Here is a 21,814-nt window from a genome sequence, read left to right on the forward strand (position 1 = left end):
TATCTTCGAGTTCTAGGGTTATAGAGTCATCATCAATACTAAGTTTCGAGCCTCCGAAGTCTTTTTTTATAAAATAAGCCTCTCTTGGGCACATATATATACCTTGGAACCGTATAAGTAACCTACTTAGTTCCCATTCAACTCTGACGGCGATTTCCCTGGTTATTTCACCTATTACTGGATCTAGCAACTTATAAACTTTATCTTCTTAACATTCAACTTCATCTTCTCCAGTATCCAGCTTCTTTTTCTCTGACATCCAACTTCCAACTTCTTTTTCTCCAATATCAAACTTCTTCTTCTCCGACATCCAACTTCTTCCATTTAACATCCAACGTCTTATATCGAAATTCCTTGACATCCTTATCTTCGTTGTGCCTTATTCTACTCAACTTTCTTCGATTCCTCTGCCAATTCTTCTTTCATCGATCGTCCTACAGCCTAGTATCCAATTCCCGTGACAACTCTGACGAAGCTCGAAGGGTCATTTCTCAACATTTCTTCGCCTGCAGCTGTCCGCATAATTTACAGCCATGGCTGATTTTATGGAAAAGCTAGAGGAAAAGTTTCACATTCTCAACACAAAGGTCGCCCGTTTTACCAAGAACAGGGAAATTCATGCGGAGACGAAAACAATAATGGACCTTATCCGAACCCAAAGTTTGAAATTGAAAAATGAGGCGAAAAAGCTGCCGAGCAAGGCTGTCACTGATTTGGAGATGTCGGAAATACCCAAGATATTTTCCCTGAAACGAGCTGACCCCAGTGACGATGAACTTTCCCCAAGTGGGGACGAAATGGTCTCGCTGCCCCGTTATCTCGGTATAGTCAATCTGCTCATACTGATTGTGCCTATATATGCTGACTTAAACAGAACTTGTTCTGGCCGATTACGACCTGGCAACGGGTGGCTCACCACCAAATGAAGCCCTTTTGCGATCTCGAATTGACGTTATTATGCTGAGCACGCTCGCGAAGATGAAACATGAATCAAAGATCAATCCACGTCTTTCCATCGGATTTTCCCTCTCCACAGAGACCATCAAATCGCTTCATCTTCAGTTTGAGCGGAGTATCGAACGTCCGTGGAAAGTCAAGGGCGAGAGAGTTCTGCTTTCTGGTGTGGTGGACTATTCCCTCTGGTTCGGAAGGCCGGAAGATTACGAGACAAACCTCGTAATGGTGGAAGCAAAGAAGCCCGAGGCTCTGAAGGCCGGCGTGTTCCAATGCCTAGCGTACATGGGTAAGTTACGTTGACTTACACTAAACATCTATAAGCGCACGAGCTAATCTAGATAGGTATGATTCATCACACCAGGAAAACGTCGAAGATGTTTGACACATCTGTATATGGGGTCGCTACTGATAGTTTCGAGTGGCACTTCATCCACATTAGAGAGAACAGTGAGGTATGAAACCCCACAAAGCATAACACTAGAATGGAACTAATAAATTATCTAGTACGCAATTCGAATCTACCATTGGGACACCGGAAAATCCAAGATCCTCTCACTTCTCTACATGATCTTCGAGACTGCTGCAGGTTCGTCGGCCATATCTCAGCGCAAACGATGGCGCCAAGGTTCTGACATCGATTTCACAACTGAGCTGGAGAAACCACCGAACGTGCCAAGGGGCTAGGGTTCACTTTTTTTTTACTCTTTCTTCATTTTGACCTTTCTTGCTTTTTCCTTTTCCTAGGGAGTCTTCCGGAGGAAGTGCTATGACTCACTCGCCAGCTATGAGCATGAGCCCCATGGATTGTAGGAATAGCACCGGGCGTGTGATCCTTGTGACTTATCAATTAGTCTAACGATTTAGTCTGAAAATGGGATATATTCCCCATGTTCTGAATTAGCGGTCTAGATCTTATGCCTATATAGATTTGGAAGATAGTGGTTTATCCAGAGCCATTCAGGGAGGAGCTCGATATTTCATTGTAATCTATCCAATAACTTGAGTCAGCTGTTGAAACAGCGTATCAGAATCAATGTCAACAGGTTCAGCCAAGGTAAGAGCTTCCTGGATATTTTCGGGAGGATAGATCAACTTTTGGTTGATGTAGCACTTCACTCGCTTCGCTATATCGCCAGAGAGCTTAATCTTTTCCCTGTCCCAGCCACTGGCAATCAGCGCACCCCAGGAGCCAAGATCAAGGCAACAATTGTACTCAGCTTGCGAGTACTCCATGAGAGGCTCACTCAGGAGTGCTGCTGCGGCATTGTAACCTGATACGCGGCCGAGCTGATTTGCATGCTGGCAGGACATCAACGCATACTGGCTTTTACCGTCGGCAATCGCACACGCAGCATCACCTGTGGCAAATACGTCATCCACAGACGGAACACGAAGATATTCGTCAACATAGAGCCGTGCCAATGCATCCTTCCGGCCGGGAATTTGTGTTGTAAGGGGCGTAGCCCTCACTCCAGCGGTCCAGATTGCCGTCTTTGTTTCGATACGTTCCCCACTCGCGAGAGTGACACCTTCCGAGTCAACTGCCGAGACTCCAGATCCGAGTTTGAACTCGACGCCGAGATCTGTCAAGGCTTGTGCGATTGCTGGACGTGGATCAGTTCCAAAATCGGGGGCAACCTCATCCGCGTTTCCAACGAGGATGACGTGCGCATTGGGAATGTGGCTGAGTCGTCGAGGCAGCTCGGCTGCGAGTTCAACGCCCGTGAATCCAGCGCCGCACACGACCACGGTATTGCGACCAGGGCTCGCGGGGAATTCGCCAAGCTCCTTGAGGTGTGCTTCCAGTTTGACGGCACCGTCGAGAGAATCGATATCGAAAGCATATTTCTCAAGACCTATAACGCCTTCGGGGTGGTTGACGGAGCTACCGGCGGCGAGAATGAGGCGGTCGTAGTCGACGGTTGTTTCGATACCTGAGGCAGATTTGACATGGACAGTGTGCTTTTCGGTAAGGATGGCCTCGGCGATACCAGGTATGAACTTGATGTGTGCTTCTCTGAAGAGTGTCTCGAGAGGATGAACCAAAGTAGAAGCATTGGATTCATAGAGCCGAGGACGCATCACTAAGATGGGCTCAGGAGCGATGACGACAACCTCGATCTCGTTCTCTTTGTTTGCGAGTTTGAGTAGACGCTTGGCTGAGAGTGCGCTCCATACTCCGGCAAACCCAGCACCAATGATGACTATCTTGTGTGACATTTCTTCTGACTTTTGCACGAGGCTTCGCTGCTTGTTGTGTATGTGGTCGATGTGTATGAGCGATATGAGATGGTGAGCAAGGCCGGTTCATGCTCTTTTATATGCATATTCGGAACACTATGGAAATAAACGTCTTCTGTCAGGTGCGGTAATTATTTTGGTTCCCCGAAGAATGCCTATGTGTATCCACGGGCGATCCGTATGAAGGTGTTATGGATACCCGGCTACCTGAAAAATGGTGAGCCTCGTGCAATATCCTGGATTTATTTCAATTATCCTAACCCCGTACATAGTAGCGTAATTTGTAATGGATATTCTGTTCCGAAATCTCAGGTTGCCCTTGGAAATTCTTGTTTAGCCTTTCTCCCCGGGTTCATGATTGTTATCTGCCCTATTAGAAGTAAGGCTCTGAGCCACGTAATCTTGCACGACATGTTGGAAGCTCAAAGTGAAGGAAACAGTCATATTAGGAAGTGATTTTGTAATGAACATGGATATAAAGTACAGATTTTACGCTCTGCACGGTTATAGATTCGAGATCTGAAAATGCTATGAGCCAATGGTAGTGCAGGTGGGCACGAGGGTGGGGATGTGGGCAATCGGGGAAAGAGCCGCATATCCCTGTAATACTGTGCTTAATACATTCGAATACACCAACACTATGTAATTTACATATCTAAAATTCAATTCCGTTGTATAATTCTTAACTCAATTTCTCTATTCCAAGTCACATTCTCCAAACTTTTACATTCTGATTCTACAGTAACAGATAATGAAGATCCGATTAGTTAGGCGGTCAAGATTTACTATGGCGGGCAATAGGATAATGGTCCGTGCGAGTTCCCGAGTACCCGAGTACCCGCACTTCCTGCCTGGCTATTCGAACTGTCTTTCTGATATTCTCATCCCACATGGAGTCTACGACCAGTCCAATTTACAGCAAAGCGACACGCTCGTCGTTGGCGTGCTTGCCATGTCGATCGCGCCACGTGAAATGCGACGGCAAACAACCATCCTGCAGCCGCTGCGTTGAGCTTCATCAACCATGCCAGTATGCTCGCTCACGCCGAGGTGGGCTAAGTCGCGTAGCTCTGGAAGAACGGCGCAAAAAGTTTGCTACGGCAGAGAATGCAGTGCCAGTAGCTAAGCCAAGTCCGCAACGATCGGCGGATGGTCAGATTTGTCCAGAAGTTGCTGGGGAGCTTCCTGATAGCTTCAGCCAGCTCCAACATTTTGACACGGGTGATGAGACTACAGGCGTGACATCGTCACCAGAGTTTCTACTTGATATCCACGATATTCAGAAAGACTCATTGATCGATGCTTACTATACCAACTTTCACAAATTTCATCCCTTTCTACTGCCGCGGAAACACTTCACGCGACTATATCAAGATCCGAGCAGACAGTCCACATTTAGGCCGCTCATCGCAGTCATGCGCCTTATTGGGCATATCTATAACGCACGAGGATGGTCAATCGCGCTAGAGGATCACATAAAGGCCACCTTCTCGCAAATATCCCCAACAGACCCTGCTATGGTCCAGTGCCGACTTCTATATTCCATAGCACTATTTTGGTATGAACGCAAAGCAGACGCCAAATCACAAGTGGACGCTGCGATCTGGCTAGCCACTGAGTGTAGATTATTTGACCAGGAATTTGCGTCGAAACATGAAGCCGGTGATCCCGTTTTGCAGGAATGCTGGAGGCGGACGTGGTGGATGCTATATATTGTGGATGCATATTATGCGGGGACTTTGGGGGCTATGAATTTTAAGACCTTCGCTATTGAGTCTACAGTCGATTTGCCCTGCGAAGAGTGGGAATATGAGTCTGGAGTATGTGCAGACCGTATTTTTCTGAGGACACAGTGAATAACTAACCCATTACAGGATATTCCAGAGCCTAAAACCCTGGACGAGTTTGACAGTCGTGAATTTTCCCTCGACGAGACCGTATTCTCATCATTTGCATATTTGATCGGTGCTGTGCGATGTACAGCCTTGGCAATATCCACAGTACCAAAGGCTGCCAACAAAGATGACTCGCTACGAATGATTCAAGCAGCGGACTCGGCCCTGACGGGGTGGCTACTCCTATTACCCAAGACACAAAAGCAAGTTATGAGCAAGGCTGGGGAAATTGATGAGTTGATGTTTCAGGCACACATGCTCATACATGTGTGAGTGCTAATATATCCTTCTTCTACACACCGAAGGGATGCACTGACGGCTAGCTTCTAGTGCCACCATCGGCTTACACCGGCCGCTCTCAGATCTCAAATTCAGCCGCGCAGAGGGTATCTCGAGCTGTGCCCGCGAACCGCCCCTTGACACTCAAACACCGGATCTTGTGAACGTGCACACAATCCGAGTCCTCCGGTCCGCCGAAGCACAGATTGGGCTTCTAGCGTTAACGGCCCAACGTTTTCACCACACCCCATTCTCTACCTGTATGGCTAGCGAAGGAACCCTGGCATTGATTGCTGCATGTACGTTTCGACTGGCGGGAACAGAATTAACAATTGCCAGAGGGCAGATCCGAATGACCATTGGGTGTCTAAAGGCATTGGGAGAGATTTGGCCAAGAACAGCGAGAAACGTGCGGGAGATCCAAACAATTGCCAATCATATCCTGGGGCTTGGATCTAAATCTACAAGTGACAGCGGAACCAGGTCAAGTGATGTGCCAGATTTATCTGGTGGCGAAGGACAGGGAAGTGTGGGGTCGGAATTTGAGGTATCGAGCGACAACATGGATGCATTGCCATCCTTGGCTTTCATTGATGATCTTTGCGGGTGGTACGGCATTGGTGACCTTGATCCCAATCTTTCTTATGATGAAATGAACATAATTGAATAATATCATAATGCTTGAAGTCCTACGGCATGCTATCCACTCGGAAGGCCTTCGCAAATTATCCCCAAACTAAGTGGACAAGACTCCCTTTCTATCTCTGTTCTTTTAGCATTTCGTCCCATTTAGAAAATGCCCCAGGGCGATTATAATACGTATCTAGAGCCGCATAAGCCAAGAACAATATGTAAATCGAAATCTCATGAAACGATAGCAGCCCAGATTATCCTCTCTATATAGGTACATATTGCTGCTCTTTATTTGGGTGCTACATAATTCTATTACCCCTTCTCTACTCAAATTTGTATAACTTTATTACCCCGTATCTATGGTCCGTAGTCATGATCCTGCAATGGCAGGTCAATCTCGGCAACTTTTCAGCTCTTGGCCAATTTCATAAGGAATACACAGTTGTTTACGGAGTACTCCGTACATAATTCACGCACTGCGATACATATGCAGGCGTCCGTTGGATGTGTCACGGTCGACACATGGCCAATCTTGAGGCTAGCTTCCTGTTGGACTCCGCGTTCAAGCGCTATGATATGCAATTCGGGGTCTCGGGTCAGATCCTCAGCCGTAGAGCTCAGGTCCGTTGCTTTTTTTTGCCGATCTTTCGTAATAGGCAACAGCCTGTAATCATCAGAATGGCCGTAGACAGCTTGCCCGATTGTGGATATATAGGGTAGGCTATTCTTTCGAATCTTCTATAATAGGTTGCTGGTAATGGGTATTGAATCCTGATATTATCTACTCGCTATTCGAGTGTTGTAAATATTTGACTAGAAATCAAATGTCAGCCATTCAAATGGCCCCGGGGGGGTTCCAAGGTTAACGGGAACTTACATCACAAGACCTAGCCCAATTGCAATTCGGGCTCAGGTTTAGGATAAACCGACATTCGTTAGTCAAATATAATAGAAAGCAGCCAGAGGGCCAGGAAAAGCATGGCCAATGAAACACGATGTATTCTACTCGGAAAAAGCAAAAGGCTTACCGACTACTAAGTTTGTCTTACAAGTCGATGATCCTAATATACCAATCCGCCCACTTCAAAATTTGAGGCTCTTATGTCTACTAGTAGGTACAAATGGCAATTCGGCTGCATTGCCAATGCATCAGAAGGATTGCATTCCTAGTCTTTAAGCTGAAGTATTGCATTTTCACTTTACCGCCAGAGGGTAGCAAACATATTATTCATACTTACTACAATATATAACTTCATGATATAAGAACCCCACTTGTCATCAACCTCAGTCGTATAAGTTTAATCTCAATTCATACTTCATCGAAGAAACCGCCCCCCAATAGCTTCAATACTGGACCATCAAATACTTTCCAAAATGAAACTGTTCCTCAAAGGCACCGCAGTCCTCGCTCTTCTTATTGCCAAGGCATCAGCCGCGCAAAATGGCATTTTCGCCGCAAATGGCGTCGAGCTCCAAACGTACCAATTTGGCGAGGATACTATCATCGGAGAACCAGTGAGTAATTGACCCTTTGAACCATCCATACACCGCAACTAACTCCGTACAGCAAAGCATGGTCCAGGTAAATTACCAATTAACTCTCACTGCCAGGAACGGTAATTTCTAACATGTTCATTATAGGCCCGAGATCTTGAGGGCCGAGACACCAATGCCTGCACTAAGTGTGTGGGCCATCATGGGAGCTGTGTTGTAGGAGAAGGGAACTGCTATCCTCCTGATACGTGTGGATTCTGTGGGGGTTGTTCTGTCAACCAGGCCCGTTGCCAGAACCCCGAGAAGGAAGGTTGCCAGTGCTATAAATGATTGCTTAATGAGGATCAAAGCCCGAATTTGACAAATCTAGTATTTCGGCTCTTGATAAGCTTATGGATTATCTCGTGGTAGTAGAGGGCACTTACTGTCCTTTCATCTTCTCCCTTTCGATAGGAGTCACCTTCCAATACACTCATTCTAGACTGTTTCATAGTTCATACTCTCAGCTACTGCCCTTGAGTAAATTCAAACAAATGCATATGAATTTATCCCAAGAAAAAGAAATTTTCTCATCCGGTCCATATCATCTATGTTCAATCTTAAAAGCTACCTCAAATAACGGAACCATTAGCCAAATATATATTCCCACCACCCCTTCTTCCACGTCCTCCCAAACCGATGATTGACACACGCATTAGCATGATTAAACCCTCCCGCCTCACTATGTCTCTGCCCATTCCCCCAAACACTAATTGGCAAAACGCACAGTCCCCCCATAGATTCATTCGGCACCGCCTCATCAGCCTGAATGCAAACAGTCTCACGGAGTCTATGAAACGGGGCCCACGTCACACGTTTCCGCAATTCTCCCGTCTCTGTATCAACAAGATCCCCTATATCCACATCTGCATCGACAGACTGTTCAACGAACGGATGCGTCTCAGGAAGCGAGGACGAAAGCGTATCGAGAACAGCATCCGTAAATACATCAGGCCCCGTAATTCCCAGTATATCCTTCTCACCATACGCCAGACTAGGGAAGAAGCCTTTATGATGGCTATTGTATTGCATGGTATGTGACAAGACGCGCACAATAGTCTCACGCAGAAGCGGGCTGAACCGTCGCGGTGCATACATGGTATACTGGATCAGTCCGTAGCTCCTTGTCCAGTGCCAGTCGTGCATAAATTGGGGTGAAGCGTACGGCTCGTCGACTTCAATGCCGACAACGAGTGATATGTCCGGATAGGTGTATTCGTTGTATTCGTCGGGTCTGGGTGCGAAGAAGGACTCTAGTGCTGGGCAGGTCTTGATGGTTCGGGCGGGGAAGACGTCGATATCTGCGTAGAAGCCTCCGTAGTACCAGAGGAGGAGATATCTGAGGAGGTCTGCTCGGAGGACATTGTGAGGGTAGGATTTGTATGTTGTTGCGATTTCAGAGATGGCGGATAGCTCGTTGGTTACGAACTCGATGGCCTTGTTATCATTGACTAACTTTTTGGTTGTTAGTGGAAGTCATGTAGCTTGGGTAGTTGTATCAGGTCTAGATACTCACAGTGTATGCCCACTCCTTGTTTTTATGTTGGAATATTATCGAGTCGTCGCCTCGGTGCTTTTCGTCTTTCGCTATCTGCCAGATTCTATGTTCCGCTATGTTGTTTTGCTGGTTTCGTGCCAATACGACCTTTTCGATTCTCTGCAGAGCGCGTGAGAGCTGTTTTTCATATTCAATAGCGGGATTCTCTCGGAAGGGAGAGCGATAGAGAAATCGGGCCGTGTCCGATACATGATGCTCTGGGGGTGGTCGGTCTGCGCGGTCATTGTTCTTGGTGGGAGGAGGAGCTGGAAGATGATATATGAGAAACCATATGAAGATAATAAACGTTATACAAAATACACGGCGAGTAAATAGACGCTTAGATATTTGAACAATGATTCTTCTAGGGCTCATCGTGGTAGAGAAAAGGGGAGCCACAAAGAAGAAACGGCGAGTTGGATTCTGATTTAAGAAAGATTGGAATCACTGTCAACTCATCGAATCAATGACATGTAGATATAGCGTAAAGAGATGCTTGAAGTGACAAGTATGGAATATGGCAAAGGAGAAAGGAAATACAGAAGGGACAGATAGAGCACAGAGAATAGCAAACAAATAAGGCCAAGTATTGAGTATCCGACCAAGCCCCTAGGTTTCATGCAGTCTTTGACATGATTCTAGGATTGAAGCCTAGAGATTTCCTCCAATTATCTTCAAGATCTACAAACCCACATTATCACGGTCTGGTTCTTTGTTTGACAGTGACCCACTTCGGGTCGATCCTCCAACGCTATACAAGGATAGCCCGGTTGGGATTCAATAGTCCACATCTTGCATTGATAATGGTAAAGGGGGGCTATCTCACTTTTGAGTCGGGTAGAGATCTTGTGGACGTGAAAGAAAATTTTGTAGGCCGTAAGAACATTGAAGTAGTAGCGGATGAGTTCACAAAGACAGTTACAACCAATTGGCTCCAGCATAGCCATATCTTTTATTTTGGTGGCCTTTTTGCAACCATTGGACACTATTAATTTGTATCAATGGGAATTTGACCTCCAATATCGATCCCAGAGTTCCGCATTCACTTGCTCGATCTTTGTATTTTTCTAGTGTGCCTTTTACATCAAAGAGAGAACCTTAGAACTCCCGGAGCTACTATGTAACTATTAAAGAGCCTATAGTTCCTAAATTACTGTCCTCCACCATCCATTCGCGACATTTTCGGCCTATATGCCCTATTTCGATCTCCGGATTGAGGAAATTCGGGTTATCCCAAGATTTTATAGATTGTTTTCAACGTTGGCAAGTTCATATCGTAGATCATCATACATCTAATGGTAAGGTCATGATATGAGATATAAATTAACACAATCAGGGTAATTGGAGGTCGGCGTGATGGTCTTCAAGGGTTCATGCGTTGTAACTGTCTCACTAGCTGGAGCAGTAAAGGAAGAGTTCTCTAACGAGCAATATGACAGTGACTACGGAAAGATGGCAAATCCCTTGAAGCCGATCTTTATGACCCAGCTACCGGCATAGCGCCTAATACCAGCTTTATTCACGAGTGCCTGTTAACGGCCTAGTGGCTGGGTAGAAACTAACATATCTACCCTACGTGTGGATAATGCTGGCGAGCGAGTCTATGCGGTTCGTAATGCGCGATCGCACGTGCATTCGACGATGCATAATATATTGAATACGATGCCCCTTTTGTGCGAATATTAAACGGGATCTGTTTACTCCGTATTGTTGAGGGGAAGGGTGAAAGTGGCGCCGGCGCGGGTCGTATGTTCAGGAGGATACACGTGAGACCCAGCTTCTGCCAATTGGAAAGACAATTAGGAAGATTAAGGGTGCACGGAGTAGGCGCTGCTATGGGTTTCCAGTTGCCCAGTCTCCTGGTGTGGTTGGTCAAAGGGTGGGAATATTGGCCACGGGAGGATAATGTAGAGTCAGTCGACTAAGTAGTTATATAGATGTTAAAGATATAGTCGGAGTTCTCCGTAAATCGGGAAGGAAATAGATTAAATTCAGGTTAACAATTCAGGAGTAATAAGATTATCCAACCTCGGGTGATATGTCCCCGCACTGCCAAGTCAGCAAAAGTGGATTTTTAGTCGGCCCGACGGACCCTGAGTCATTTTCAGAAGTTTGCGGGGAATATTTGGATGTACAAAATAGGGAGAACCTATAAGTATGGAATATGAAGTATAAAGTAAAAGGAAAATAAGATTCGGGACAGTAAATTCCGCATATCCATGTCGATCATAAATAAACAATAAGAGTAAAAAAAAAAAAAAAACTAAAAAGATTAGTAGTGCGGAATGCATATCGGCCTATTGGCCGAAATCGGGCCTCGACATCTGGGGTAGCACCCCTGCATCGGCGAGTTGCGCCTGACAATCCGACCCCAAAAAGCCAATCCTTCTCCCCTTCCTTTCCTTTTTTTTTCTTTGTATAGTCTTTCCAAGTATAGGATTCTGGGAATTTGCATCTCATCATGGGTGTCTCAGGTATGTTACACCTATATCTCTACCCCGGATTTCCCCCTTTCGTCCTTTTTAGGGTGTACCGAGCTTCCGCCAGCGCATTGTTGTCATAAGCTTATGCTGACCGTACTCTTCCGCAGAACCACAAGAAAAAAAAGAACTTGAAGCCATTGACAGAGGCGAAAGTCAAATTGGTTCCACAGAAATTGATCTGCCTCCTCTCACAACTACCACCGCGCGCATGCTACAGGCCAAGGTCGACTGGCACATCCTACCCTGTTTATGTATTTTGTATTTGCTTGCATTTTTGGATCGGTAAGCAATTGTGGCGCGTGACCAAGCATTAATTGTATCTGACATCAGCCTGCAGAGTTAATATTAGCAATGCTGCTATTCTCGGATTAAAGGAGGATTTGAATATCGTCGATGGAACAAAATACAACACCGCCCTCACGATTTTCTTCGTGCCCTATATCATCTTCGAGATTCCGTCCAACGTGTTGCTCAAGAAGTTGAAGCCCCATGTCTGGCGTAAGTGTTTTGGTCCCTTTGCGATCCGTGCGATCCAGCGCAATTTTAGTAAGAGCGGCTTGTTAATTTGAATTTAGTATCGGGATGCATGTTCATGTTTGGCTTGGTCTTGCTCTTCCAGGGTCTGGTACAGAACTGGTCAGGACTGATGGCCACTCGGTTCTTTTTGGGTGTCTTTGAGACAGGCATGTTCCCTGGATGTAAGTACAAATACCAACAACAATGTCTAAACCAGGTGTTAATTGCGATCGCTAGGTTTCTATTTATTGGGCATGTGGTACACACGCTCTGAAGCTCAAAAGCGTTTCAGTTTCTTCTTCAGCTCCACTTCCCTCGCCGGCGCCTTCGGTGGTCTACTTGCCAGCGGAATTGCAAAGATGGATGGCATGTGCGGCTACAGTGGATGGCGCTGGGTGTTCATTCTCGAGGGCGTTTTGACCAGTGTGGTCGCGATCATCCTTTTCTTCTTCATTGCCGATTTCCCCGAAGATGTGAAGTGGCTGAATGAGGAAGAGCGCACATACATGCGCGCCAAGCTGGCCAAGGATGTCGGTAAGGCTGCTCACAACATTCACATGGGCAAGCGCGAGGTTCTAGGTGTCTTCAAGGACTGTAAGTATAACTCGGCGGATCCTCTTGCATTCATTTGCAGCGCGCTGACTTTCCCCAGACAAGATCTTTATTGGAGGCTTCATGTACTTCGGCTTGATTGTCCCGGCTTATGGTACGTATATCGCTTCCTTCTTCCTCTGAGTTATCGCTCACTTTCATACAGGATACGCATACTTCGCGCCATCTATTATCCAGTCCTATGGTTATAGTCCGATCAAAACCCAGCTGTACTCCATTCCTCCCTGGGCTGCAGCATTCGGCTTCTCGATGGTCGTCGCTTTCTGCTCTGACCGACTGCGACACCGATTCGTTTTCACTTTGATTCCAATGGCGATTGCTATTGTCGCATTCATCATGCTCATGACAATCCATACAAATAACAGTGCGCAATATGCTGCTCTTTTCCTACTCACCAGTGGCTGTTACAGCGCCATGCCTGTCATTGTATGCTGGTTCGCCATGAATTTGGGTGGTCATCATCGACGCAGCGTGGGCACAGCATGGCAGATTGGCTTCGGTAACATCGGTGGAATCATCGCTACTTACTCTTTCGTCGTAAAGAATGGCGTCACGGATTTCCGAACCGGGTATATCATCTGCCTCTCGTTCATTTGCCTGTCCGCTCTTGCATGCACGACATACATGGCAGCTCTATGGTTTGAGAACAAGAAGCGCGAACGCGCCGCTGTTGATCCTGCTGAGATTCCTGAAGAGGAAGAGGAATATCTCGGCGATTTGGCGCCCACATATCGGTACACGTACTGAAAACCTGATGGACCTTTTCTCATTTTACTTTTGTGGACCTCATCTTGCGGATTTTGCGAAACTATATGAGTGATGAAGCTTTTGGTATATTTAATGAATATATGGCTGGCTATACCCAACCGAAACATTGGCATCAAAAGCTCACTGTTTTTTTTTACTTGAAGCTATATGATGCATGATATGCTATCAATAAAATAGTAATAACATTGCTCTCATGGATGTTCAATTGAACGTCAATACCCTAGAATCTCCACTACTATTTTACAAAAATTATTTTCAAATAGTTTGCAACAGCTCTATCGAGTGAAACCCTACCGAATTTCCTAATCAGGCATGGTCATGTGTCGTCACAGATGGAAGCTTGGGCTGTCACGTGTGGGGCCTAAGCGAGGGCGGCTGAGTCAGCCGCACCGTACCTAAATGCGTCTCGGACCCGCCCACTTCATCTTTCTTTCTACTATCTCTGTTTCATCCTCGAAATCGTGAGTAGCTTCCCGGAAGCCTATATTATTCTCGAGAGCAATGCACTAACTAGTCAACAGTTTGAAGATGAGAGCTAAGTGGAGAAAGAAGCGCACTCGCCGTCTCAAGCGCAAGCGCAGAAAGATGCGTGCCAGATCGTAAGTCATTCCATTGTGCGCCAATGGTCTTGCGAAAGGCCATTGGGTTTTCAATGAACGGAAATACTAATTTCCACTTTAGCAAATAAACTACTCGCCCCCTCCATCTCAGCTCTCCTTGTCCGAGCTCAAGTTTAAACGCTGAACACGACAATTGACGACGCGACGTTACAACTTTCGTTTCTTCGTGACACGCCCCTCATTCCAACGAATTACCTGCACGGACAAGATTTCCGACCTATCATTAGAAGAAGTCGCAGATCGCATGGCGGAATCCGCTGTTTACAACAACAGTCTACCCACATTCCAACACCTCGGATTCATTCACGTCCACGATCTGATGTCATGCATGGTTATTATTCGGAGGGGCTCCTGTGTTTAGGTGGATGTTGGAGGACCGGTGCAAACTATCGGTCTTTGAGCACGGCATTGGGGTGACTGGTCAATCTCATTATCTTTACGGCCTTCCTTCGGGCTGGTCAAAAGTTGTGGAGAGGTTTTTTCCGGGAGTTTATCAAAAATCCATGGAATAACTCGGAGGTCTTGGTTTAGCTACTGCAGATGAATCGATGACTTGATGAGTGCAACATTTTTTGTTCATTGTAATTGTAAACCTGTAACGCGGAGCACAACTTCCACATGAGCATTTGTTTTTGTAGCTGTATATCCATGAAGATCAACTTGACGTTCAATGTACGTCAATATTCCTTTGTGTGGAAAGCCCGTGTACTCACCGCCTGCCTGGTCTTCGCTCGTAAAATTTTCTGCCAGACAAGTCCAGACATTTTATTTCACCGCGCTAAAGCCGATTCTGGAGAGCTACAATCTTTTGTCTCTCCTCTCTAACGCCATAATGCCGTCCAATAAAACAGATCAGAAGCGCAAGCGCTCAGCAGACAATGACCGTCCAAGCAAAAAACCTGCGCTGCACCAGCTGCCCCCGCTGGCCGCCAGCGTGGTTGAAGATAAAAGCGAGCTGGCACCGGTAATTGGTGAGTTGAAGGCTCTTCTCCAGGCTGTAAAACATCTCTAATCGAGTTTTTGCATTATAGCCGACACTCCCGGTCTCCAAAGCTCGAAATCCCTCCGCTGGGACCCATATATCAAAAGCCGCGCCAATGTCTTCAAGTCTGCGGCATTGACTCGAAACCCGGGCATTGTCTCTTCGGAGTTGCTCCTCCAGTCCTCGGACCACGCCAAGCTGGACTTTGTCGGCCGTGAAGGCGCAGGAGACGACACCGACTCGCAATTGAAGCACTACGTCGCAGTCATCGACCCAGAAAGCAAGACATGGAAGGTTGTGGAGGTGCGACGAGCCACCCTGCGAGGAGCAGTGAGAAGCCGCAAGGTCGAGGAAGACTCAGAAGACGAGATGGTACATGCTCCCATCAATTCCATACATAACCCCCCAACTAACAACCATCACCAGAACACCATGCGCGCCCAACGCACAGCCCTAACCAACACCTTCGGCACCAAACAATCCCGCAAGGCCGTACAATCCATGGCCGAGAACGCCCAGCTCTCCAACGCCCCCGCCGGCGCCGTCCCCACAGCCGGCGCAGCCCTCATCTCCTCGATGCCCACCGACACAGCCTCCGGCCTAGCCAAGGCCCTAGCCATGCAAGCCGAAGTGCAAGCCGCGAAGCCCCTCCCAACACCCAACCTCGCCGTCTCGCACCCATCCGACGTCTACACAATCGAGACCCTCGTCCCAGGCAGCCACACAACGCTCAGCCAACTCAACGGCGTGGACGAATGGAAAACCCAAGTGCAAGCCGGTCTGGGCGTGACAACCGTCTCCCGCTACGTCTCCAACCGCGTCGGCGCAGTAGTCAACTCCGACAACACAACCCACCTCCAAGTCCTCCGCTTCATCCAACTTCTAATCGAGTTCGGCCGCTGTCTGAAAAACGCAGGCGCAAACGCCAAGGGCGGCGGCCCTGGCAGCAAACGTCTCCCACCCCGCGAAGACCTCCGTCGCATCCTCTCAAACACCACCGGCGCCGCAATCGCGAAGCCCAAGCCCGGCGCTGCGGAGCCCACAGATCTGCTTCCGGAGTCTGTTATTGATGCTGTTCGTCGTCGGTTCGCGCCTAGCGGCGGCTTCGTGTCTAAGAATGACTTCACGCTTTTGCAGACTACTATCTGTGCGTTGTCGCTGCATATCCCCCCGCAGCCGGCGCGGGATGGTGGGTCTAGCTCGCTTGGTGGTAATGCGCCTAATGAGCTTGCGACGGATCCTTCTGATCTGCGTGATGACTTGCGTCTTGATCCCAATACTATTCACCAGTACTTCCGTGAGCTTGGTTGTCGTATTGATAAGCCTCGTGAGACGGAGTTCGCCAAGTGGAATATTAAGGGTGGACGTGCGGAGGCGGCGGCGCGTCGTGTTGCTCGTTTGCGTGTTCCTGTTGAGTTCCCTAAGGTTAGTCGTGGTGGTCGGAAGTAGGGTTGAGTTGTTGGGCCTTGGAATATATGGCGCTTGTTGTGTTTACAAAATTGTTACTTTTATCTGTTTCTATATCAATGAGACACTGTTACATAGCCAGAGGAATTTACTTGGTTGTTTCTTTGATTTGATTTTCATTTTGAGTAGACTTGTCGGTGGTTAGGGTTTATATAACCTTGCAAGGTGGTCGCATATATAGTACTACAACAAGAGATAAATTGATTCACCCAGTTGTTCATCTACTTTTTTATGTAGTGTCTTGTTTAATTACAATTTCAATTGTTATATGCTTTGGAACAGCTCCTTTGCAACTAGAGTAGAGGTAGTTCAGATCCGAAAGGGAATGTATATATCGACCTTGGAAAGCCCTAAATATCAACAAGAAAAAGTCCAATGACAGACCATTTCCTACTAAAAACTTGGATACTACAGAAAACCAAGCCTACATTAAATGCAACAAGAGCCAAATACCACTTCAACAATGTTCATTCCACAGTCCACCTGAGGTCAATAAATGACACTGGATCGATATAGATACAAGCAATATATCCGAGAATTGGCCTTGCTAGCCACAACGAAATAATCAGACCCGAAATCCCGGAAAATGGCTACATCATCTAACCGAAAGTAGACAGATATGACATGAATATGTGATATGTTTGAAGACGGATGCATATGTTAAGGTATGTCCGCACGAATATTATGTGTAAAAGAATGGACGGGAATAATGCAGGCAGAATTACCCCAAAAACCTCGAAGCATAGACGGGACTCGTCTGCTCTAGGCAACCACACCAACGGGGGTGGAGTTCATTCCCGAGTAAGCTTTCTCGGTCAGAGGGGTAGCAGCCTTCAGTGGCACGGTGGCCTGGGCAGCTGCGTCGTTGAATTCACGAGCAACAGCGCCCTCGATGGTCTCGCCGGCCTGCAGGCCCAGCTGGGCGTCCTCCCAGATGGGCATGTTGGCAGCCTCGGCGCCTTCAACACCAACGCCGACGAAACCGCCCTGGCTCTTCCAATCGCTGGTGCGCTTGAGGCCGAGGTCGTTCCAGACGGCCTGGACGGCCTGCACGAGGTGCTCGCGCAGAGGCTTCACGTGGCCTGGGGTGGGGGTGATGCGCAGACGCTCCTCGCCGCGGGGAACAGTGGGGTAGTTGATGGCCTGCACGTAGATACCGTGCTCCTCGAGGAGTTTGTCGGAAGCCTGCTTGGCCAGCTCGGCATCACCGACTAGGAGGGGGACGATGTGTGAGGGATTGGGGATGACGGGGATATCCAAATCATTGAAGGCGGCCTTGACTGCACGGGTGTGAAGTTGTTGGAGGACTCGGTCCCGGGGTTGCTGGGCCTGGTACTGGATGGCGGCATCGGCACCAGCCATAGTTGCTGGTGGGAGGGAAGTGGTGAAGATGAAACCGGGAGCAAGGGAGCGGATGGTGTCCACCATGGCTGCCGAGCCTGCAATATATCCGCCGACACAGCCGTAGGCCTTGCCCAAGGTACCGGTGATAATGTCAATTCGGTCCTGGATTGTGCCCTTAGTGCTTTGCGGGGAAGCTGTATCCTGCGATGCGTACGCATCGTAATCGAGATGCTCGGCAACTCCAGCTCCGTGTGGGCCGTACATGCCTACGGCATGGACCTCATCCAAGAAAGTGATGGCACCGTATTTGTCGGCGAGATCACAAATCTTTTCAATGGGTGCAATTGATCCGCACATACTGTAGACGGATTCAAAGGCAATAATCTTGGGGGTGCCAAGTGGCAAAGAGGCCAATTTGGCTTCAAGGTCTTCCATATCATTGTGCTTGAAGACCATCTTCTTCGCGCCAGAGTGTCGAATACCCTGAATCATGGAGGCATGGTTGAGACTGTCTGAGAGGATGACACAATCGGGCATCTTACTACCCAATGTTGCTAGGGTGGCATCATTGGCCACATAGCAGGAGCTGAAGACCAATGCGGCCTCCTTGCCGTGCAACTTAGCAAGCGTATGCTCCAGGGCGACAGCATGCTGGTTATGACCCGAGATATTGCGAGTGCCACCTGCACCGGCTCCATAGGTGTCCAGAGTCTTATGCATGGAATCCAAGACCTGCGGGTTACGGCCCATGCCAAGGTAGTCATTCGAGCACCAGACAGTCACACGCTCCTCAGCAGAGGCAGTGTGGGCCCGAGGGAACTCCTTGGCGAGACGGTTGATGTTGTTGAAGTAGCGGTAGGACTTGTCCTTGTGCTTCTTCTCCAGTTCCACATTGTAGAAGTCATCGTAATTGAACTTTGAGTTGGTTGGGGCTTCCGGGCGGGGGCCGCGGACCGCGGGGCCGGGGTGGGCGGCGTGAGCGGCAAGGGACGAGCGGAGCGGATTGGGCAAGTTAGGGTTTCCTGTAGTCAGATTAGAATCAGGTCAAATTCCGAGTTTCACAAACTCAATCTTACCCCGTTCGGTTTTCTCGTATCCGCCAGAGGCGAGACTAGCAGGGTGACCACCAGTGGTGTGCAATGCCCGCTTACCAGTCGGAACTCGGGCAGGCTGGAATGCAGCGACTCCGGCGGCACGGGAGGTGAAACGCTTGCTGCCACTCAGACGGGCGCTCTGAACAGCCAGAGCCTTGCTCATAACTGGGCAGCGGCGGCCCAAAACTTGCAGGTTGGACATAGTTCCACCTCCCGGGCTGGTGCTAGGACGAGTAGCGGTTGACAGAGTCCGGAGGGTAGTGGGGGATGTGCGCTTAAGGAAAGGGCACATAGTGCGAGACTGCTGCAAAAGAGCCTCCATGGTAAATTGAGCCAAAAGTAACAAAAAGAAGACAAGAAAAAACCCCCTGTCAAGTTAAGGAGATATAAGTTACAAGTCTGTCCCAACGGAACCAAAGGGAAATTCAATCGGCCCAGATGGGGCTGACTCATGCGAGCTTACATATACTGGGTTCTGATTGGTTCATGTCAAACCCCGAGGTACGGATGTTTCTTCCCGGATGTGCCTCCTTGCCGGCCTTTGCCACTTGCCAATTCCCAGAGGGAAATTTGACATTTTGACATCTGAAGGATTTTTCTACCTCGGCCGAATTCGGAGGCTGAAATAAGGCATTAAGGCACCAATATAACAACATGAGAATTCAACCGTATTTGCAGGCCATTCAAGCTACGATATTATATATTATCTTGTTAAAATGATTTAATTCAGTATTCTAGGGGCTTACACTTCGACCATCTCTACAATTTGAAGTGGATCATTACAATCAACACTCCACTTATGTGGATCTATATGAACATCTTATATGCTTTTCTACATTTCAATATTATTTGAAATATCCATTTTAAGGCAGATCTCAAAGGAGAAAGGAAGAACAACTTGAATTGTAGAATTGGAGAGTGTGGGACAGTTTCATCCTCTGCTCTTTCTAGAACATTGTCTGGGTAAAAGGCTTTGGATGTAAAGCCGATGAAGTAGTATGATCGGGGCGAATGCAGAGTGGAGAAAGGGCATCGCGAGAGCGTAGTTGTATGTGTCTTTCTTCGTAGTTTGGTTCCCTGTCCCTTCGGCGTTAGGCAGCTGTATGTTTTGCTCATCTTGACATGATAAATGTCAGTTCTATACTAGGCCTGTGACAGGATCGGCAGGCTGGAAGTGATGCTATGGAGACTGAGGAAACACAGATTTCTTATCAGTCTCGCTCTCATAGTCAATGAGATTAACACTCCTACCTTTCAGGATTCATAGTTTTTGAGTAGGCAGAGAAGATGAAGGAGTGAGAGAGCTGTGTTGTAAAATATATGAAGGGACAGGGTATTTATACCGCTGTAAACTAGCAAGCAGGATAGCAAACAGCAGGGATATGAATCATATGATTATTACAACCCGTTGTATTTGGGATCAAAATATCTGTTTAGACATGGTCTGATAATTGTCGGGCTTCTTAGACCTGCATTTGCTTCTCTTACTTCTTCCTTTCACTTCCCTTCCTTTCATTTCTCTTTCTATCACTTTACCTTTCCTATCTATCTCTATAATACCCCATGATACACTTGTTCATTGGAAGTGACATTATATCTTCTGCTCCACCTCTTAGCAGCCTATATTACTCTCTCGTTCATATAATGAGCTCTCAGGTACTCAGATGTCATCCCTCTTTATATTACGCCATCAAATCCCAACTAACTTTTATATTGATATAACCTGGTAGAAAGAAGGCCTACGCCAGACAAGCGGCAAAGGAGTACTGGTACTAACAGCCAAGTACCACTTCCCGACTTTCCCAATTTCCTCACCCAGACACTCCAAAGTGAGGTGAAACTCAGGTAAGAATCCTCACTCTTGATCTTTCCATACTCATGCCTTTTATCAGCTTCAAAAATGAGACCAACCCGTGGACTTCCCCTTGGCTCTTCTCTCACTTCTAATATATCATCTTTCATCATCTTTCATCATCATCTTTCATCATCATCTTTCTCTACTTGATAACACTCAATTAACCATGATACCCTTGATCATTATTGTGTTGCAGTGGATGAGACACCCCACCATGCCGGTTTGGCAGAGATACAATCCATGGTAAGACAGATACTCTGCCCATTCTCAGATAGTACATACTAAGCTAACTCCCACCCTAGAGCGATGAGGACTATCACACATTAGAGCTATTCCCGGCACGTTTTGAGCGGGTTACCCTGGACGTTATGTCCGCAAATGATCTAAAGGCAGGATCACGCGTTGCGAAATCTTTTGGTATCCATGCCAACTCGAAGTGCCTTTACCGGTATCAAAAGGAATGTAACACACAGCGGAAGGATGTCTATATGCTGCTATATGGCCAGGCGAAGAAATCTTGATTCGTGACTCGCTGGCTTTCGGCCCTACCCACACCAACAAGTCTACAAATGACTTTCAAACAAAGCTACCGGAAAGCAACCTAACCAGAAAGGAAGAGGGCCTGGATAATGTCTTATCCTGTTCGAGACCAGCGAAACCAAGCCCTAGGACAATCGAGTACTTTCTCCCCTCGAGATCAGTCACGCCAATTTGGAATACCTTCCGCGAAGGCATGGTATATTCCAAGTCGATGTTAACCAACTAGGAAGCCGGGATAGCCTAGCGAAATATGGGGAGCCAGATATCTTTCTCGGCTGGTAAACCCAACATGGAGATTACCGGCGGTGATGGATTGCCCTTTGAATGCCAAATGTCCCGAACAGCCAGCTACATGGGTTATCGACAGAGCGAACGAAACTTTCTACATTATCGCCCTAATTGACTTCCCCTATGCCCAACGCCGGGTGTCAAACTCAGAGGTCCAGAGAGTCGAGATT

At 47.5% G+C, this 21,814-nt stretch overlaps 8 protein-coding genes across 8 annotated transcripts; 5 read left to right on the forward strand and 3 right to left on the reverse strand.

Annotated features, from left to right (window-relative positions):
- Positions 1-533: 533 nt before the first annotated feature.
- PGRI_061250 (uncharacterized protein) lies at positions 534-1,641 on the forward strand (the record flags this gene model as incomplete). The annotated part of the gene is made up of 4 exons (XM_040793839.1): positions 534-822; positions 875-1,243; positions 1,300-1,409; positions 1,462-1,641. 4 exons carry the CDS (start codon positions 534-536, stop codon positions 1,639-1,641), a joined length of 948 nt encoding a protein of 315 aa, XP_040648694.1.
- A 303-nt stretch (positions 1,642-1,944) lies between these two features.
- PGRI_061260 (NAD(P)/FAD-dependent oxidoreductase) lies at positions 1,945-3,177 on the reverse strand (the record flags this gene model as incomplete). Its single annotated transcript, XM_040793840.1, has 1 exon — positions 1,945-3,177. The coding sequence occupies one exon, from the start codon at positions 3,175-3,177 to the stop codon at positions 1,945-1,947; it is 1,233 nt and encodes a 410-aa protein (XP_040648695.1).
- An 826-nt stretch (positions 3,178-4,003) lies between these two features.
- Positions 4,004-6,042, forward strand: PGRI_061270 (fungal specific transcription factor domain-containing protein; the record flags this gene model as incomplete). Its single annotated transcript, XM_040793841.1, has 4 exons — positions 4,004-4,205; positions 4,267-5,018; positions 5,073-5,362; positions 5,424-6,042. 4 exons carry the CDS (start codon positions 4,004-4,006, stop codon positions 6,040-6,042), a joined length of 1,863 nt encoding a protein of 620 aa, XP_040648696.1.
- A 1,337-nt stretch (positions 6,043-7,379) lies between these two features.
- On the forward strand, positions 7,380-7,632 carry PGRI_061280 (uncharacterized protein; the record flags this gene model as incomplete). Its single annotated transcript, XM_040793842.1, has 2 exons — positions 7,380-7,520; positions 7,573-7,632. 2 exons carry the CDS (start codon positions 7,380-7,382, stop codon positions 7,630-7,632), a joined length of 201 nt encoding a protein of 66 aa, XP_040648697.1.
- A 494-nt stretch (positions 7,633-8,126) lies between these two features.
- Positions 8,127-9,450, reverse strand: PGRI_061290 (uncharacterized protein; the record flags this gene model as incomplete). Its single annotated transcript, XM_040793843.1, has 2 exons — positions 8,127-8,993; positions 9,055-9,450. 2 exons carry the CDS (start codon positions 9,448-9,450, stop codon positions 8,127-8,129), a joined length of 1,263 nt encoding a protein of 420 aa, XP_040648698.1.
- A 2,086-nt stretch (positions 9,451-11,536) lies between these two features.
- PGRI_061300 (putative MFS transporter) lies at positions 11,537-13,433 on the forward strand (the record flags this gene model as incomplete). The annotated part of the gene is made up of 7 exons (XM_040793844.1): positions 11,537-11,549; positions 11,666-11,840; positions 11,896-12,056; positions 12,134-12,256; positions 12,312-12,668; positions 12,727-12,780; positions 12,832-13,433. The coding sequence occupies 7 exons, from the start codon at positions 11,537-11,539 to the stop codon at positions 13,431-13,433; spliced, it is 1,485 nt and encodes a 494-aa protein (XP_040648699.1).
- Positions 13,434-14,906: 1,473 nt separating this feature from the next.
- PGRI_061310 (DNA-directed RNA polymerase I subunit RPA49) lies at positions 14,907-16,505 on the forward strand (the record flags this gene model as incomplete). The annotated part of the gene is made up of 3 exons (XM_040793845.1): positions 14,907-15,045; positions 15,106-15,428; positions 15,483-16,505. 3 exons carry the CDS (start codon positions 14,907-14,909, stop codon positions 16,503-16,505), a joined length of 1,485 nt encoding a protein of 494 aa, XP_040648700.1.
- A 780-nt stretch (positions 16,506-17,285) lies between these two features.
- Positions 17,286-19,283, reverse strand: hemA (5-aminolevulinic acid synthase HemA; the record flags this gene model as incomplete). The annotated part of the gene is made up of 2 exons (XM_040793846.1): positions 17,286-18,889; positions 18,944-19,283. The coding sequence occupies 2 exons, from the start codon at positions 19,281-19,283 to the stop codon at positions 17,286-17,288; spliced, it is 1,944 nt and encodes a 647-aa protein (XP_040648701.1).
- Between the last annotated feature and the right edge of the window lie 2,531 nt (positions 19,284-21,814).

This window comes from Penicillium griseofulvum, assembly GCF_001561935.1.
Source record: "Penicillium griseofulvum strain PG3 chromosome Unknown contig_95, whole genome shotgun sequence".
Lineage (NCBI taxonomy): Eukaryota > Fungi > Ascomycota > Eurotiomycetes > Eurotiales > Aspergillaceae > Penicillium > Penicillium griseofulvum.